This window comes from Myodes glareolus, chromosome 18 (assembly GCF_982192425.1).
Source record: "Myodes glareolus chromosome 18, mMyoGla1.1, whole genome shotgun sequence".
In the NCBI taxonomy this organism is placed as follows: domain Eukaryota; kingdom Metazoa; phylum Chordata; class Mammalia; order Rodentia; family Cricetidae; genus Myodes; species Myodes glareolus.
Genome location: NC_142043.1, coordinates 70,902,181 through 70,921,564, shown reverse-complemented (window position 1 = coordinate 70,921,564; position 19,384 = coordinate 70,902,181). Strand labels below are relative to the sequence as shown.

At 48.9% G+C, this 19,384-nt stretch overlaps 2 protein-coding genes across 4 annotated transcripts in view; both read right to left on the bottom strand.

The window, feature by feature from the left end:
* LOC148119248 (H-2 class I histocompatibility antigen, Q10 alpha chain-like) overlaps window positions 1-19,384 on the bottom strand; it is a gene marked incomplete at its 3' end in the record, with an annotated part of 148,002 nt that overhangs the window by 45,180 nt on the left and 83,438 nt on the right. The window lies entirely within an intron of this gene.
* LOC148119252 (H-2 class I histocompatibility antigen, D-37 alpha chain-like) lies at window positions 6,099-10,196 on the bottom strand. 3 transcript variants are annotated; one of them, XM_087898628.1, is made up of 8 exons: window positions 9,904-10,196; window positions 9,335-9,416; window positions 8,886-9,200; window positions 8,382-8,657; window positions 7,586-7,861; window positions 7,345-7,458; window positions 7,134-7,166; window positions 6,099-6,990 (listed from the first exon to the last, which is right to left on the bottom strand). In XM_087898628.1, the coding sequence occupies exons 1-8, from the start codon at window positions 10,045-10,047 to the stop codon at window positions 6,944-6,946; spliced, it is 1,287 nt and encodes a 428-aa protein (XP_087754754.1). In that variant the 5' UTR covers window positions 10,048-10,196; the 3' UTR covers window positions 6,099-6,943. The 3 variants fall into 3 exon arrangements, with proteins under 3 accessions (XP_087754754.1, XP_087754755.1, XP_087754756.1); XM_087898629.1 differs by having other exon boundaries at window positions 8,886-9,155; window positions 9,904-10,194; XM_087898630.1 differs by lacking the exon at window positions 8,382-8,657 and having other exon boundaries at window positions 9,904-10,195.

Sequence of the window (19,384 nt, the reverse complement as noted above, 5' to 3'; positions counted from 1 at the left end):
AAATTCTGGGATTAAGGGAGTGTGTCACCATGAAGTGGCACCCAGAAGGGAAGTCTTGTTACAGTGAAGCCTGCTGACTTCATCACCACCAAACATATTATCTAAATACTTTTTTCTGTTATACCTAAAATACTAAATGTTGCCCAAGGATTTTGTTCATAAGTATACTGGCCATTTAAAAATTAATCATATAAAGTAAAAGAAAAATACATAATTAGGCAACTTATATTCTTGAAAAGACCAAATGCTAATGAGTTATTTTACGATACTTTTGTAGATAATGGAATTTGGCATAGTTAAGTTTCATAATTTTTAAAAGGTTGTATTTATTTGTTTGTTTGCATTTATTTATTTCTTATGTACACAGTGTTCTGCCTGCAGGCCAGAAGAGGGCATCAGATCTCATTACAGATGGCTGTGAGCTGCCATGAGGGTGTTAGGAATTGAACTCAGAACCTCTGGAAGAGCAGTCAGTGCTCTTAACCTCTGAGACATCTGTCCAGCCCAAGTTTCATAATGCTTTGTTTGATTATTCCTTAATGCTGATAGTTTAACTTGAAAATCAAATTACATTATTTTAAACTTTCATTCTTTTCAATCAAAGGTTACAAAGCAGGCTCCCTTCAGAACACACTGTGTGGCAGGCAGATGGGGTTTTAGTCAGTTGAGCTCCGTTGTTCTGATGACCACAGGCCCTGCCAGGTGGCTGCACTGTTACCTTCTTAACACCACAGGGCCACCGTTAAGACACAGACAGAACACACCGGATCTTACTGGTTAAGTTTCTCACTAGGGGAAAGCAGATACAATCAAAGAACTTCATTTTTCGGGGATTAGTTTGTGTTATTGCTGGAAACTGCACCTTGAGCTTCATGCATGGGAGGCAAATGTTCTTCCAGTGTGGTCCCATCCCATGGTGAAGTTTATACAACACATTAGCAGACATACAATGATACTATTAGGTGCCATATGGGTTACACTATTAATCATTCCACAAAAATCTGATTTTATCACAGAGTTTTTAGCTCTGGAACAGTGGTATTCACTTTTACTCAGAGACACAACGTCAACATCAGACCTTTGAGTCAAAGAAGAGTGATACAATGTGTAACAGAGTGATACAATATGTGACAGAGTGATACAATGTGTAACAGAGTGATACAATATGTAACAGAGTAATCCGTAATCAGGGCTTTCATGAATCCTAGGAAGTGAGTAAAAGCACATGCTGTTGGTCCAAACAAGACTGGGAGGATTTAACAGAACTTGGCCATGGCCCCTTTTGCATTGACGAAGCACTGCCTTGCTCAGGTGAGCAGTGGCAGACACTGGATGTTCCTCAGGGACAAAGGCCCAGGGAAACAGATGACAAGTGTCAGGGACGAAGCTGGAAAAATGTGAAGTTCACAGTTGCGAAGAGGACACAGATATGGTGGTAGCTCCAGTCTGAAGCTGGAAAAACAGCAACACAGGGGTTATAGCATTTTTTAAGAATAAATCTGTTTTCATTTCTACTATCCCATTCCCTCCAGTTCTCCTCAACCTTCCCTCCCTTTCTCCCCTTCCTTCTACCCCCTGCTCCCATGCTTCCAATTTTGTCAGGAGATCTTGTCTGTTTCCAATTTCCAGTTGGGTCTATATATGTTTTTCTTTGGGTTCACCTTATTACTTACCTTTTCTAGGATCATGAACTATAGACTCAATGTCATTTGTTTATGGCTAGTATCCACTTATGAGTGAGTACACACCATATTCATTTTTGGGGGGGTCTGCATTCCCACATTCAGGATAGTGTTTCCTAATGCCATGCATTTGCACACAGGACAGACATGAAGCAAGGAAAGAGATATCTTGACTGAGGGAGCCATTACAGGGTTAGCAAGAAACCTGGCTCTAGAAAAACTCCCAGGAATCCACAAAGAAGAACCCAGCTAAGACCCTAAGCAATAGAGGAGAGGGGGCCCCAACTGGCCTTACCTTGTAGTCAGACTGATGGTTATCTTAAATATCACTAGAGAATCTTCGTCCAACAACAGATGGAAACAGAAGCACAGACCCACATCACAGCACTGGACTGAGTTCCCAAGGTCTATTGAAGAGGGGAAGGAGTGAGAATATGAGCAAGGAGGTCAAAAACATTAGGGGTTGGTTCACCCACTGAGACAGTTTGCCTGAGCTAATGGGAGCTCACCAACTCCAGCTGGACTGGGAGTGAATGATCATTGGATCAAACAAGTTCCTCTGAATGTGATTGAAGTTGGGGCAGACTGAGGGGCCACTGACAGTGGCACTGGGATTTGTCTCTACTGCATGTACTGGCTTCTTGGGATCCTATTTTCTTTGGATGTATACTTTGCTCAGCCTAGATACGGTAGGGAGGGCCTTGGACTTTCCACAAAGCAAAGTGCCTTACCCTCTCTTAGGAATAAAGGGGGTAGGGTAGGAGGGTGTGTGGAGGGAATGGGAAGAGGGGAGGGAGTGGGAATTTGGAATGGTATTTTTTAAAAGTAATATCAAAAACAAATCTTTATTTATTATGTATACAGTGTTCAGCCTGCACGTGTGCTTGAGCGCCAGAAGAGGGCACCAGATGCCGGGGAATTGAACTCAGGACCTCTGAAAGAGCAGGTAGTGCTCTTAACCTCCTAGACATCACTCCAGCCCAAGTTACAGCAATTATAAATTTATACACACATAAAAGGTTAGATCCATACCATTAAAAAAGTTTAAAACAGACACAACAGTCACTCACTGCTGACTTTGTATCATTTCTTTAAAATGAACTAATTCTCCTGTGAGTAAGCATTCATAATTTCTTCAATTATTTTCTCCTTGTTTTTTTATTTTATTTTTCCAGACAGGGTTCCTCTGTGTAACCCTGACAGTCCTGAACCAGACTGGCCTGGATCTCAGTGATTTGCCTGCCTCGGTTTTGGGAATGCTGGGATTAAATGCGTTCACAAGTTGTGCCCAACAAATTCTTCCCTGTTAACGTAAACTTCTTGGCTGCACTGAGATATGCTACATGGAAAGCTTCGCCACACAAAGGCTTTACCTGCTGACGCCAATATTACCAAAGTTACTGTGATCCTCATCAGTTTCCTAGCTGCACACACTAGTGGAATCTGCCTATGAGTTTTAGAGTTACCCTCAGAGGCAGCACCAGGATTCCCAGAGCCAGGGAGGTAGAGGCAGTGGAGCAGAGCAAAACACAGTACCAGCAAGTCCTGATGTAAGTTGAGACCCTGTGGATCAGTCCTCTCTGCTGAGCCTACACACAAGGGTTAGGTTCTGAGAGATGGGGATGGAGGTGACTCCAGGCAATGGCTCCTGAAGGGGGCAAGAGCTCAGGAGGCTGAAGATCACCTCCTGAGAGCAGGGGCCAGGTTGGGACAAGGACAGGAAAAACAGGTCCTACTGTGGTCACATTCAAAGGAGAAAGAGACAGGCAGCACACACAGGAATGACCCCAGGGCGGCTCCTCCACACAAGCTAATATAGAAGAAGTAAACAAGATGGGGAAAAGGCTACAACCAGGACTGGGCCCAGGCAGGCCTCACACTGCAGCCCTGGCTGCTCTCATCCTGGACACAGGACAGGGCTGGGGACACCCCTGTGTTCCTGTGATCAGAGTGTCTCAGCATGTGCTTATACTAAGTGACAAGGACAGAAGAGCCAGGGAGAACTTAGCTGAGGAGTGAGCACAGGAAGCCCACGTGGACAGAGCTCCACCTGGCACAGCCCCACAGACTCCTCCTGTGCCCCCCTTGACACTAAGCACAACAAATACAGATCCTGGAAGTTTCTCCTTGCTGCCATTTAATTTCTACATCACACTTGCAGAATTCTCTCCTTTAACTTGACTGCCAGTCTCAGTTAAGGACATGAACCATCAAGTTCACATTTGATTGCTATGTTCTGGAGAGAAGACGAGGGCTGGAACTCAGGGCATCATGGAGGTGACAGGAATAGAGATGTCCCCTCCTGCCTGTGGTGGATCAGGATGGTTGGCTGAGGAAGGGAGCAGAGAAAGTGCAGGGGCAGGGTCCTGCTGGACAGGGTTGGGATTGGCCCCCATGCTTTTCTCATTGTGAACACAGGAAAAGCAGAAACCCTCAGACATTGCTGTCCACAGAGAATTTGTTTGTTCTTAAGTCAGAACTGGTCGCTCAGGCCCACAATGCAGCTGCTCCAAGATAAGGAAAAATTGTCATGAAAGTCACTATAAGGACCTCCCAAAGGCCTCCACTCAGAGAAGTCTAAGTCTGAGAGGCCCTGAGACCCAGTCCTCTCCTCCTTGCCTCAGCCCTGACCCCAGGCCCCAGGGTGTCACCTTTTCAAGCCTCCAGAGAAAAGACAGAGCTCTGAACACTGTCCCTGCCTGCAGTAGAAATAAACAGACACAGTCGGGAGATTGACAGGTGGGGCTGGAGGAGAAACCATCAGCTCAGCCTCCACTCCAGTTCCTCAGGGAGGATTCTCCCCTGACACACTGACCTGCAGCAGGAGCAAAGTTGCCTCCTTTTCCCCATGTGAGAGGAAAAGCTGTGAGAAACCAGGGAAGCCCTGGTCCCCAGAGAGTTTTCAGAATTGTGACTGCAGACCAGGGAAGGGTCAGCAGGCAGGAGAAGGAGGTGTGCAGGGAGAGAGCCAATGCCAGGCTGGAGATCTTTGCTCAGCAGGGACCTTCCCCTCTGACCTCTGAGGATCAGGTCCCCATCACCTCCAGCACCAGGGTTATAAACATTTCCCTACAGTAAGGTGATTGTCAGCATACACACCCAGAGATGGGCATGGGTGTGGAGTGTGTGTGTGTGTGTGTGTGTGTGTTGTGTGAGTGTGTGTGTTGTGTGAGTGTGCACCCTTCTTGAATGTGCTGAATGCAAAAACAAAATAAACAAATGCAGACCCTGTGTTCTTCCTCATTCACATCATCACATCAATGATAAAACCTAAGACCACAGCTCCAAGGACAGCACCAACAATAGTCATGATGGTGATGGTGGATTGGGGGTGGGGGGGATCTAGGAGGGAAGGCAAGAGAAGGTGAGGGTCAGGGCTGAAGCTATGATGCCTCACCCTGCTGAGTGTCTGTAGAAGGCTCCAGCTTTCCTGACCCCAGCTCTGCACCCACTCCCTCCTGACCCCATCTCAGGGTGAGGGGCACAGGCAGCCCCTCATGGTGAACATGGCATGTGTATTTGTGCTCCTCCCCAGAAGGCACCACCAGAGATGCCCACTTCTGAGTCAAGGGCCTAGTTGGGCCTTGAGGGGACAGGGATGGAAAACACCTCTTACTGCTGTCACTTACAGACCTCACAGGATAATGAAGCAGACATCACTCACAGGAACAAGAACAGGCCTAGTCCTCCATGCTAACTAAAAAGACAAGAAATAAACACAGAAGAAAGGGGGAAAGAATCACATCCACACTGAGTTCAGAGTAACCTGCCAGAGCAGCCCTGTGTCCCTGTGACTTGACTCTGTCACCATGTGGTTATACAAAGTGAGAAGGACAGAGAGCCAAGGAGGACTGAGCTGAGGAGTGAGCACACCACATGACTGAGCTCCACCTGGCACAGCCCCACCCTCACTCAGCTCCCACAGACTCCTCCTGTCCCCCACCCTGACACTGAGCACAGCAAACACAGATCCTGGAAGGTTCTCCATGCTGCCATTTATTTTCTCCATCTGAAAGACCTCTGGAGCGGGGAGACTCTCACTCAAGTCTCCGGATAACACAAGCCCCTGGGTGTGGGGACCCACACGTGTTTGAGATCCGCCATTACAAGATGGCGCTGAGAAGCGTGGTAAACAAGATAAGCAATTCTATTTTTGGCGCGAGTCTTGCCTTAGTTTGCCTAGCAACAGCTTTACACCAATCCTAGCCTGACTAGTGTCCTGTTAGGGGGGAACATCTTTTCAGCCTGCATATAAGCAGCCACTCCTCCCAGCTCGGGGCCCCTCACTTCCAGCTCTCCCTCAACCAAGCAGGCTTCATTAAAAGCGTGATCAGAGAAGAATCCTCGTGTCGGTGGTCTTTCTTCCCCTGCTGGTCAGGGGGCGCGCCACACCCGGGAACTCACAAGAGACCGTCCTTGTTGCAATCACATGAGGTTTATTGACAGGACAGGAGCCAGTGCACTGGGGCCGAAACTCATTTCCCATGCAGGGGTAGAGAGTTCGACCCCAAGTAGCTGGAAGAAGGGGTTAATTAAGGAAAGAAACCATCCAAAGTGGGTAGGGAGGGCATCATTGGAAAACTCTGAAAATACCAGTGATAATCACAAGGGAGTAACTCCCTGTTTCTCAAGATTATAGTCTAACTTTATCTTCAGCTAGTTCCTGAAACAGAATCACTGAACCAGTTAATCTAGATTTTTGATGCTTCTCTCCATGCTTAAATTTTTGGCTCTATTTTTTCTGCTAGAGGGGTCTGGATTTATCCAGGTCTTTCACTTCACACTTTCAGAATTCTCTCCTTCTATTTGATCTGCCAATCTCTCAGATCAAGGTCATGAACAACCAAGTTCACATTCATATTCTTATTTTCAGTGGGGAAGTCAGGGGCTGTAGCTCAGGGCAGCATGGAGTAACCTGATGGGGATGTGCCCTCCTGCCTGGCTGGACAAGGAAGTTGGCTGGGAAGGGAGCACAGGGCAGTACAGGGACGGGATCCAGGTGTGCAGGGGTGAGGTGGGCTCCCCAGTTCTTCACATTGTTCCCACAGGAGAAAGTAGACAGCTTCAGACATTTGCTGTTTCTTAAGTCAGAACATGTCCCCGTGAGGCAGCAGTCTGAACTAGGAACTAAGAGTCATGAACAGTCAATATAAAGCCATCTCAAAGGCCTGCTGTGACTCATTCAAATGTCTGAATCCTGAGAATCCCTGGGACCCAGTCCTCTCCTCCTTGTCTCACCCCAGCCCCAGGTCCCCAGGGTGTCACCTTTTCAAGCCTTCAGAGAAAGACAGAGCTCTGGGCACGGCCCCTGTACACAGAAGAAGAAAGGACAAGGCTCATTCAGGAGACTGAGAGGCTGTGAGTGGAGGAGGAATTAGGGGCTGGCTGGGTTCCCCACAAGCTCAACTCTATCCCAAGGGTCTCAGGGACAATTCTGCTCCCCAAAATTACCTAAAACATGAGAACAGTCCCTTCCTTTTCCACCTGTGAAAAGAAAAACTGTGAGAAACCAGAAAAGACTGAAATCCAAGAATATTTCAAAACTAACAGCAAATCTAGGCTAGAGACAAGGGCAATGACGGGTGTAAACATGTTTCCCATTAATGAAACAGAGACACTTCTGAAAGGGGCAGAGAGAGAACTCAGACCTGCCCTTTTCTACCTGTGTTTCTCCTCCTCTTCATCACAACAGCCACCACAGTTGCAATGACCACAGCTCCAAGGAGAACCAGACCAGCAATGACTGCCATGATGGGGACTGTGGATTGAGGAGTCTCTGGGAAGGGAAGGACAGGAAGGGAAGGTGAGGGTCATGACCCCAGCTCTTAGCCCTGAGCCTGCTCAGGGTCTGCAGAAGGCTCCACCTTTCCCTGAACCCAGCTCTGCACCCACTCCCTCCTTACCCCATCTCAGGGTGAGGGGCTCAGGCAGCCCCTCATGGTCCACATGGCATGTGTATTTGTGCTCCTCCCCAGAAGGCACCACCAGAGATGCCCACTTCTGGAAGGTTCCATCCCCAGAAGGTCTGGTCTCCACCAGCTCCATGTCCTGAGTCTGTTCCTCCTCCTCCCTCTGCCAGGTCAGGGTGATGTCAGCAGGGTAGAAGCCCAGGGCCCAGCACCTCAGGGTGATGTCACCTTTAGGTCCAGGATGATGGGTCACGTGTGCCTTTGGGGGGTCTGAGGAAAAGAGTTGTGAAGATGAGACATCTTGCTTTCTTCTGGGGACTCAGCAGTGTCCATGTGACCATTCTGGGAATGGACAGGGAACTGGGGTGGGATTAGGGTGTCCTGATATTAGTAGACCCCAGATAGAGCACAGGCCCCGGGGTCATGTGCTCTTTGGGATGCTCCAAGATGTGAGTGACTGTTTGGGGTAGGAAGCTTCAGGGCTCTGCAGACTGATGGAGGGGAAGGGATTCTGGTCCTGAGCTGAGTGAGGGCCAGGAGACCCAGAAAAGCTGGAGTCAGACTCCAGAGACACCGAGGGTGACCACAGAGGAGGCCTGAGAGAAAAAGCTCCTGTGGGTCCAGGGCCATCTTCAAGGCTGAAGGATTCGTCCCCCAATGGGGAAAGCAGCCTGGAGTCTCCCGGTCCTTATTCCTCAGCTCGGTGACTGATGAACAGTGTTCTTCCTCTGAGTATGCCCAAGCCTTTCCCCACACTACCGAGGAAACGCAAGGATGGGACTCCAGGTACCTGAGCGCAGCAGGGTCGCGTTCCCCAACTGCAGGTATCTAAGGAGCTGGTCTATGCACAGGAACTGCAGGTAAGCTCTCTGGTGGTCGGCCTCGTCTAACTTCTCTAACTTGCGCTTAGAGATCTGAGAGTCCGCGTCAGTTGCGGTCCAGGAGCTCAGGTCCTCGTTCAGGAAGATATAATCCTGGCCATCATAGGCCTGCTGACAGTTCGCACGGAGCAGGCGTCCATCTGGACCCATGTCACAGCCATACATCCACTGCAGAGTGTGAGGTTCTGGTAGGGACACAGTGGTAAGCGCCACCTTGTGGCCATCCTGTCCTCTGTCAGTCCGTCCTTAACCTGACCTTTCATAATCAAAAGTGCAACTGAAACCTGAGCCAAACTCTGTGAGGTCCTCCTTCCTATTAGAGGGTCTGGGCAGGTGTTTGAATGAAGATAACCCAAGTCCGTCCCACGGGAGATGGAGGGGTCGTGTCTGTGATCGGGGCCGCGGTCACTCACCGTCGTCACTCTGATTGTAGTAGCCGCGCAGGGTCTGGAGATTCAATTTGAAGTTCTTCCCTGTGTTCCTGGCTTTCCTTGTCTCCCTCTTCCAATACTCCGGCCCCTCCTGCTCTATCCACAGCGCCCGCGGCTCCATCCTCGGAGTGTCCGTGTCGCTGTCGAAGCGCACGAACTGCGTGTCGTCCACGTAGCCGACAAGGATGAACCGCGGCTCTCGGAGGCCGGGCCGGGACACCGCAGTGTGGAAATACCGCAGCGAGTGCGAGCCTGGGGGGGAAGGGGCGGGGGAGCGGGGCGCGGTGAGACCCGACCCTGCTCCAGGGACCAGGGTCCCAGGTGAAGGCAGGGGAGATAGGAGCTAGGTCAGTAAGATGCGTTTACGGGGTACTGCCCCCACCCGGCTCCCTCCTCTTCCTTTCCACGAAGTCTCCCCACCCCTTACTCACTAGCCCCTGTCTGGACCAGAACTATGGAGCACACCAACAGTTTGACTGGGGAAGCAGAAGACATTTTCCTCAGTATAGGAGCCTGTGAAGGGTGTAGAAGCCATTCCTGTAAACTAATTTACTTGTAACCTCTGTGCCACCGAATGGTTTCTCTAGAAATTCGGTGTTCAGTGAGAACTGTGAGTTCATCATTTATTTTCGGAGAGAGGAACCCGACCAGAGTTGAAAGTGGAGTTGTGTATATGGAAAACATTGCCGAGCATTGTTCTGGCGTCTTTAATTAAAAAAAAAAAATGCTGTCAAAAGTCACTGCATGACCTAGGACTTTAAACGGATGCAGGTCCTCTTCACTCTGGGGCAGCAGTGAGTGTCCTGGATAGTGTGGGCACCTGACCCCGTACCCAGCCCGGCAAACCCAATACCCCCACCCGCAGGAACAGTCCCCAAAACTAAAGGAAAACTCAGATACCCACAGCCTCCTGCAGAATCTCAGACACTGGGATCAGTGGAGATTCGGGACCATTTACGGGGCGCAAGGGGTCCTAACCTCCGACCCGGAAATCACTCACCGCCCTGACTCTGGTTGTAGAGGTGGAGCAGGTCCTGAAGGCAGGTTTAGATATTCTGTCTGTGCTTCTGTGGCTCCCCAGTGCTCCAGCTCCTTCTGCTTGCTCCACTGTCTGTACACAGGGCTCAATGCGATTGAACTCCATTGTTGTCCCTGTAGCCTGAAGCAATCAAAAGCTCTGGAGGGGGCAGGATGGCAGGACACAGCTGTGCCAAAATAGGGAAGCAGAGACTGGGAGCAGCATGCAGTGAGATCCGGACCATCCTCGCCAGATGAACCTGGAATCAATAGAGAGCAAGATTGAAATCACCAGCAGTTTATACTTCCCAAACCAAACCACACCTTTATGTTCTCAGAACCTGAAAGCCACTTCCAAGGACTTTAACTTTGTCCTCACTCAATAAAACTAGGTCTCTCTCTCTCTCTCTCTCTCTCTCTCTCTCTCTCTCTCTCTCTCTCTCTCATTGAGTTTTTTTGAGCTCTACAATCTCCTCTGCTCCCCTTCCTGACTCTTCACTCCCTTTCAGCCCTCTCCCAAGGTTCCCATGCTCCCAATTGACTCAGGAGATCTTGTTTCTTTCTACTTCCATTGTAGATCAGATCCATTTATGTCTCTCTTAGGGTCCTCTGTGTTGTCTAGGTTCTCTGGGATTGTGATTTGTAGGCTGGTTTACTTTGCTTTATGTTTAAAAACCTCCTATGAGTGAGTACATGTGATAATTGTCTTTCTGGACCTGGGTTACCTCACTCAAAATGATGTTTTATAGCTCCATCCATTTGCCTGCAAATTTCAAGATGTCATTTTTTTCTGCTGTGTAGCACTCCATTGTGTAAATGTGCATTTTCCTTATCCATTCTTTAGTCGAGGGGCATTTAGGTTGTCTCCAGGTTCTGGCTATGACAAACAATGTTGCTATGAACATAGTTGAGCACATGTTCATGTGGCACAATTTAACATCTTTTGGATATATACCCAAAAGCGGTATTACTGGATCTTGTCCTCCTGGCTGCCCTCTGGGTGCCTTTCCCCTTCCAGCTCCCAGCTCTCAATGGCCCCAGTTGCCCAGGTGAGCCCATGGCTGCTCTGGATGCTGTGGCCCATGCTGCTGCCCTGAGCTGGCTCTGGGCCTTGGAATCCAGAGAAAGGCTCCTGTGTGAGAGGCGGCCTGTTGGTGTGAGCAGTGACTTCATGCTCAGCAGCTCTGCAGATGGTAAAGCAGGTGCTGCAGCGGGAGGAAGGTTGCTGGCCGTCCCCACCTCTGAGGACAGTCAGGGGGAGGAGCAGACAGTGCCCCGGATGTCAGGAGTCAGTCACCTCAGCCCCGACCAGGACATGGGCTTTCTGTGTTCTGCCTGTGCTCCAACCCTGCTGCTCCTGCAGCTCCCGACATGCAGCACTGACTGAGGAAAATGCTCACTCCCTGGAGTTCTGTGAATTCTGTCCTTAGTTTTTCAAAGCAGTTGCCTGGGGCTCCAGAGGTCTTGAGTTTGCACAGTAATCTGTGCAATGGACAAGACACCAGCCATTAGAGAGTTGACTCCAGTGTGGGTGTGGGTTCTAAGGGGGATCCCAGGCTGGCCTCAGACATGTCTGTGTTGATGGGGACTATAGGGTTGCCTGACAGTGACAGAGTCTTCTGGGTGTATTAGAGCAACAGCCAAACCCATCCTGGGAAAGGGAGAATAAAACTGAGCAGCAGTTGAAACCATGATATGAGCCCTGCTGGGGAGCTCAAGGGAAAGAAGCAACCATGCTCACAGTGTCATAGACTACAGGAAGCAATGAGGTGAGAAAGGGAAGCCAGCGTGCCATGGGGATAGAAAGGATGTGTGTGTGAGTGTGTGTGTGTGTGTGTGTGTGTGTGTGTGTGTGCATAAAAAGCATAAGAAGACTAAGATCTGTATGGATGAACAGCTCTAAATGTTAAAAGACCTGAGGAAATGAACAGCACAGCAGGAAGGGGAGTTGGTTGCTCCAGGCACGTTAGATCAGGACTTATGAGCTCAGTGGTGAAAACATCTTCTCACATCTCAGCAGACAGGCAGGCATTAGATCCTCACAGGAAGAAGACTTCTAAGGAATTAGGGGACAGGCCAAGAAGTCACACTGACAAGGGAGGAAGCTGCAACATGAAGGAAATATCAGGAATCCAAGAATCTGGTGCCAGGGAGCAGGACGGTTGTTCCCAGTGCAGATGGAGCCCTTGAGGAATCTATTAAGAACCACTGCTGGTGACTGGGGAGAGCGCTGTGCAGAGCTTGTTGAGAGGAGGTGCAGTCTTGTCCAGGAGACGGGAGAGGTGGGAAGATGAGGTGCTCTCATCGATTGAACTAACACTTTTTATTAATGTGTTTTCAGACATGATAAGGACACTTGCCTGAGGCACTGTTTGTGGCCTTGGAATTAGAGTGTCAGAGAGAGAGGGAGAGAGAGAGAGAAAGACAGAGAGAGAGAAAAGGAAGGAGGAGGGGAGAGATAGATGGATAGAGAGAGAAAGAAAGAGACAGAGGAAGACAGAAGGATACCAGAAGAGGGCACCAGATGCTGGGAATTGAACTCAGGACCTCTGAAACAGCAGGGGTGCTCTTAACCTCCTAGACACCACTCCAGCCCAAGTTACAGCAGTTTTAAAGTTACACACACATAAAAGGCTAGATCCAGATCGTTAAAAAAGTTTAAAACAGGCCCAATGAACAGGTCACTCACTGTTGATTTTGTATCATTTGTTTGAAATGAACTGATTCTCCTGTGAGTAAGCATTCATAATTTATCCAATTTTTTTGCTTGTTTTTTGATTTTATTTTTCCAGACAGGGTTTCTCTGTGCAACCCTGACAGTCCTGAATCAGACTGGTCTGGATCTAAGTGATTTGCCTGCCTCGGGTTTGGGAATGCTGGGTTTACCTGTGTTCACCAGCTCTGCCCAACAAATTCTTCACTGTTAAAGGAAATTTCTCAGTTGCACTGAGCTGTGCTACATGGAAAGCTTCGCCACTAAAAGGCTTTACCTGCTGATGCCAATATTACCAAAGTTACTGTGGTCCTCATCAATTTCCTAGCTGCACACACTAGTGGAATCTGCCTATGAGTTTTAGAGTTACCCTCAAAGGCAGCACCAGGATTCCCAGGGTCAGGGAGGTAGAGGCAGTGGAGCAGAGCAGAACACAGTACCAACAAGACAGGATCTAAGTTGAGACCCTGTGGATCAGTCCTTTCTGCTGATCCTACACACAAGGGTTAGGTTCTGAGAAATTGGGAGAAGGGGAGAAACTCCAGACAACAGCTCCTGAAGGAGGCAGGAGCTCAGGAGGCTGAAGATCACCTCCTGAGAGCAGGGGCCAGGTTGGGACAAGGACAGGAAAAACAGCTTCTACTGTGGTCACACTCAAAGGAGAAAGAGACAGGCAGCACACACAGGAATGACCCCAGGGCGGCTCCTCCACACAACCTAATATAGAAGAAATAAACAGGATGGGGAAAAGACTACAGCCAGGACTGGGCCCAGGCAGGCCTCACACTGCAGCCCTGGCTGCTCTCATCCTGGACACAGGACAGGGCTGGGGACACCACTGTATTCCTGTGATCAGAGTGTCTCAGCATGTGCTTATACTAAGTGACACAGAAGAACCAGGGAGGACTTAGCTGAGGAGTGAGCACAGGAAGCCCAAATGGACTGAGCTCTACCCAGCACAGCCCCATCCTCACTCAGCTCCCACAAACTCCTCCTGTGCCCCCCTTGACACTAAGCACAACAAAGACAGATCCTGGAAGGTTCTCCTAGCTGCCATTATATTTCTACATTACACTTGCAGAATTCTCTCCTTTAATTTGACTGCCAGTCTCAGTTAGGGACATGAACCATCAAGTTCACATTTGATTTTTATGTTCAGTGGGGAACATGAGGGCTGGAACTCAGGGCAGCAGGAGGTGACAGGAATAGAGATGTCCCCTCCTGCCTGTGGTGGGCCAGGATGGTTGGCTAAGGAAGGGAGCAGGGAAAGGGCAGGGCCAGGGTCCTGTGGACAGGACTGGAATTGGCCCCCAGCTTTTCTCATTGTGTGCACAGGAAAAGCAGAAACCCTCAGACATTGCTGTCCACAGAGAATTTGTTTGTTCTTACGTCAGAACTGGTCGCTCAGGCCCACGAGGCAGCTGTTCCAAGATAAAGAAAAAGAGTCATGAGAGTCACTATAAGGACCTCCCAAAGGCCTCCACTCAGAGAAGTCTAAGTCTGAGAGGCCCTGAGACCCAGTCCTCTCCTCCTTGCCTCAGCCCCGACCCCAGGCCCCAGGGTGTCACCTTTTCAAGCCTCCAGAGAAAAGACAGAGCTCAGAACACTGTCCCTGCCTGCAGTAGAAATAACCAGACACAGTCGGGAGATTGACAGGTGGGGCTGGAGGAGAAACCATCAGCTCAGCCTCCACTCCAGTTCCTCAGGGAGGATTCTCCCCTGACACACTGACCTGCAGCAGGAGCAAAGTTGCCTCCTTTTCCCCTGTGAGAGGAAACGCTGTGAGAGACCAGGGAAGTCCTGGTCCCCAGAGAGTTTCCAGAATTGTGACTGCAGACCAGGGAGGGGTCAGGAGGCAGAAGAAGGAGGTGTGCAGGGAGAGAGCCAATGCCAGGCTGGAGGTCTGTGCTCAGCAGGGACCTTCCCCTCTGACCTCTGAGGATCAGGTCCCCATCACCTCCAGCACCAGGGTTATGAACATTTCCCTACAGTAAGGTGATTGTCAGCATACAGACCGAGAGATGGGCATGGGTGGTGTGTGTGTGTGTGTGTGTGTGTGTGTGTGTGTGTGTGTTGTGTGAGTGTGTGTGTTGTGTGAGTGTGCACTCTTCTTGAATGTGCTGAATGCAAAAACAGAAAATAAACAAATGCAGGCCCTGTGTTCTTCCTCATCCACAACATCACACCAATGATAAAACCTAAGACCACAGCTCCAAGGACAGCACCAACAATAGTCATGATGGTGATGGTGGACTGGGGAGGATCTAGGAGGGAAGGCAAGAGAAGGTGAGGGTCAGGGCTGAAGCTATGATGCCTCACCCTGCTGAGTGTCTGTAGAAGGCTCCAGCTTTCCTGACCCCAGCTCTGCACCCACTCCCTCCTTACCCCATCTGAGGGTGAGGGGCTCAGGCAGCCCCTCATGGTGCACATGGCATGTGTATTTGTGCTCCTCCCCAGAAGGCACCACCAGAGATGCCCACTTCTGGAAGGTTCCATCCCCTGTGGGCCTGGTCTCCCCCAGCTCCACGTCCTGTGTCTCCTTCTCCTCCTCCCTCTGCCAGGTCAGGGTGATGTCAGCAGGGTAGAATCCCAGGGCCCAGCACCTCAGGGTGATATCACCTTCATATCCAGGATGATGGGTCACATGGGTCTCTGGAAGATCTGAGGAGGAAAGTTGGAAATGTCAGGTGTTTTGCATTCTTCCTGGAGACTCCAGCAGTGTCCATTAGACCTTCCTGGGAAGGGTCAGAAACTGGGTGAGGGAGGGGTGAAAGTCCCCTGGAACTTAGACACAGGGTCCTGGATAATCTCATCTCAAGTTAATTTTATATGTGGGTGAAAGAGTCCAGTGTTATAGAAATTAAGGTTTTTTTGTTTCTGCTCTGGGACATTTGCTTAATGACGCAAAGATGTGTCTGATTAAATACAATTCACCTGTATTCACCAGAGGCTGGGTCAGCTACCAGCTGACAGGAAGTTGTGAGGAGGTGCCAGGTGGAGAAGGGGTTGTAAGGAGGGGCCAGAAGCAGCAGGAGGGCTTCTGGGAGGTGAGAGGTGAGCTAGGTGAGCTGCTTGCTATTCAGCCCCCTGGAAAGAGGATTCTACCCCAGCCTTTGAATCCTGAGTTCTTTAGTGGAACAGAAATCTAGATAAGTTCTCTTAGTAGCTTTGAAAGAGTCGGTGCCTGAGGGAACAGAATTTCCTCAGGCTGAGGCTCTCGTGGCCCAGCTGGTGCTTGTAGAGGTGGAGTTGCAGTTGCTGCCTAGGGTGGTTTCAAAGGCAGCAACCATTAAACCAGAGGACAGCGGCCCAGGGTCAGAGAACTCTGGGTTTAACATCAGGAAAAATGGCCTTCTGCTCCTGACCGGGTGGAGCTGAGGGATTCAGCACCACTGATGACTCAAGAGACCCTGTGTGTCAGCTGAGAACTGGGCGTGTGGCATGCTGTTGCCCACAGGACTGCAGACTGAAGGTCAACTGCCTTGGTCATTTCAGGACCTTCTCCCCTTCCCTCTGGAGACACACTCTGAATTGTCCTGAGAGAAGGGTGAGCCCTGAGAGAGTCAGTCTAAGCTAAAGGTAAGGAGATCAAAAAGAACTTTCCACCTCCCACATGTGAGAGACGGGGGAGAGGTGGATATGATGTCAGAAGGAGAGACAGACTGAGTTTCCACTAAAGCCAGGAGAAGACAAGAGAGTGCAGTCTCCACCATCCTATCTGATACAGTGATGATTTATATAAGCTACCAGAATTACACAGAAAATAGACATAAACGGGATGAAAACAGAAAAGGAAGAAGTCACACTACCTCTGTTTCCAGACAACACGATTCTTTACTTAGAAGATCCTGTTGAGTCCATATGAATACTCTGAGACCTAATAAACACCTGTGGTTTCCAGATACAACATCAATATTTAAAAAGTAGCCTTCATTTGTGCCAGCAGTGTATCTTAGGAAATGAACGACAATCAACGTGATTCCACCAGAATCAAGTGTCTAGAGATACATGTAACCAATGAAAGAAAGAAGTCTGCAATGAAAACTCTAGACACTGACAGGAAATCACAGTAGAGGGTGTTAGAGGAAGGGGAGACAATCCATGTTCCTGACCTGGCAGCGTTAATATTGTAAAAAGCCCATACTATCAAACTTAATATTCAGATTTAATGCAATACTATGAAAACTCTGACATATTCCATCGTTTGAGAAAGAACGACAAGAACTTACATGCAATGACAAAACCACGAGCAGCCAAACAACCAGCAGCTGCTCCACTCCCAACCTCACATTTTACTGCAAAGCTTCAGTGACAAAGACAGCCTGGAACTGACATAAACTAGACAGGAAAATCAAGGGCCTGGGATTGAGACCCTGGAGATAAAATGACAAAGCTTTGCACACTCAGTTCTCCACGAAGAATTCAAAGCACACAGTGAAGAGAGCCCATTCTACACACGATGCTGCAACATCGTTTTCCTACCCAAGAAGATGAATTCCGATGCTCTCCTTTTTCCTTGTACAAAAGTCAACTTGGAAACGTTAAAACCTGAAAAACCCAAAGTTCAAGAAGAAAACAGGGATTTTCTTCCAGATATTGGATTGGGCAAAACTTAAAAATAAGACAATGAAAATGAAGCCATGCGTCAACATGAAAATAAATTCTCTCCACAGCATAGGACACAATCAGCAGAGAGAACAGAAGGAAGAGACCTGTACCAGCTGGACTGCAGGCAGGGACTAGAGTTTCAATTTAGGAAGAACTGCAGAAACTAAATAGCAAGGAACCAACCTTATCAATCAACTAATGGGTGAGGAAACTGAACAGATAGTTGTCTTAATAAAAGAAAAACACACAAGTGGCCACTAATCATTTTCACTATGTGCAGTATCTCTAAACTTCATGAAATGTAGATTAAACTCCTTTGAGGGGCTGGAGAGTTGGCTCAGAGGTGAAGGCACTTGATGCTCTGCAGAGGACCTGGGTTAGATGCACTGTGTGTAACTCCAGCCCCAGGGACCTGACACCCTCTTCTGAGCCCAGACACCAGGCACACACGTGGTGTACATGCACACATGCAGACCAAACCCTCAGCTACATGAAAGAGTGAAATAAAAAAAAAGATAAAACTGCCTTGAAATAGCACTTCACACCAGTCAGAAAGGCTGTCATCAACAAATCTGACAGCAAATGTTGGAGAGGAAGTGGAGGAAGGGGAGTCCATGCTCGTATGTGTGTGTGTGTGTGTTTGTTTGTGTGTGTAAACTAATACCGTCATCATTTTGGACATTACTCAAAAAATTCAATAGAACTACCATACGACTCAGCTATTTTACTCCTCGGCAGATATTTACATACCACGTTTATTACTGCTTTATTGATGAGAGCAAAGAATTGGATTTAACCCAGGTGTCCATTAACAGATGAATAGATAATGGAAATTTGGTATACAGATAAGATGGAATACTGTTTGGCTCTAACCAATGTAATCACAAAATATTCAGGAAAATGGATGGACTCAGCATGTATATTATTAATCGAGGTCACACAACCTTATAAAAAACTATGTTGTTTTTCCCCATAGGTGGGATATAGCCAACAATATACGGTTGTGTGTAGACAAGTGCACACCGGTGTACAGTATAGCATGAACGCGTAAATATTGGAGATACGGCAGGACTGAATGCAGGTAATGGACTTGAGTTATGAGGCAGGATACAAAGTTAATTGTTTTCTAGTTATAAATCTGTCATGGATTTCTCCTTCTTTTCTCTTTTCTTTCTTTTTTGCATATAGGTGCTGGATAAGTGCATGAATTATATTTGATAACGAATGTGTAAAATCCAAAGAGAATCTCTACAAGTTCATAAGGGCTACTGTAACTGTATAGAAATTTACTGAGCTGTATAGCCTTTGTTCTGGTTAATTTCAGTGTGTGATTTTTTTGTAATAAACTTTTTTAAAAAAAATTAAAAACAAGACGAAACAGGGGCATGACCCCAGCTGAGGGTTTCCTCTTCCTCAGGACCGAGCCCAGCCCGAGGGCAGAGGGAGGAGTTGCCTATGGCCCCTGCACCTGTGCGCAGCAGCGCGTCCTTCCCGTTCTCCAGGTGTCTGCGCAGAGACTCCCCGCACTGGGCTCTCCTGGTAGATCCAGTCTCTCTGTACAAAACCATCCTGCTCCGGCTTGCGCCGCCGTCCCTGTCGTCAGGTCCTTGTTCAGGGCGATGTAATCGCGGCCGTCTTAGGCTAACTGATAATACGGGCGGGGGGGGGGGGAGACAGCCCTCCAACTCTACCTCGTTCAACTCCAGCTAACAGCTCTACACCAGCTGGCGGTAGTGAGAACCTGCAGGAACCCGCGGTCAGCCCCGCCCACCTGCCCCGCACCCGTCACCTGTACTCCGCGGACTCCTCTAAACTGAAAGTGAAAGTGGGTCCAGGTCATCGCCTGTCCAGCCTCTCTGCGGGTCCGAAATCTCCAGGAAGAATCTGGCACATGGGATCAATTTTAAACTGATCCATGATGGTCGCATGCTCCAACCGCAATCACTCACCGCCCTCCCCCTGGTTGTAGTAGCAGAACAGGTTCCCCAGGTTCACTCAGAAAATCTCCTCCTTGTTCTTGGCGATCAGTGTGTTCCTCTCCCAAAACTATGACCGCTCTACCCACGACGCCCGCGCCTCCATCCTCGGAGTCTCCCTGTCGCTGTCGAAGCGCACGAACTGCGTGTCGTCCTCGTAGCCGACT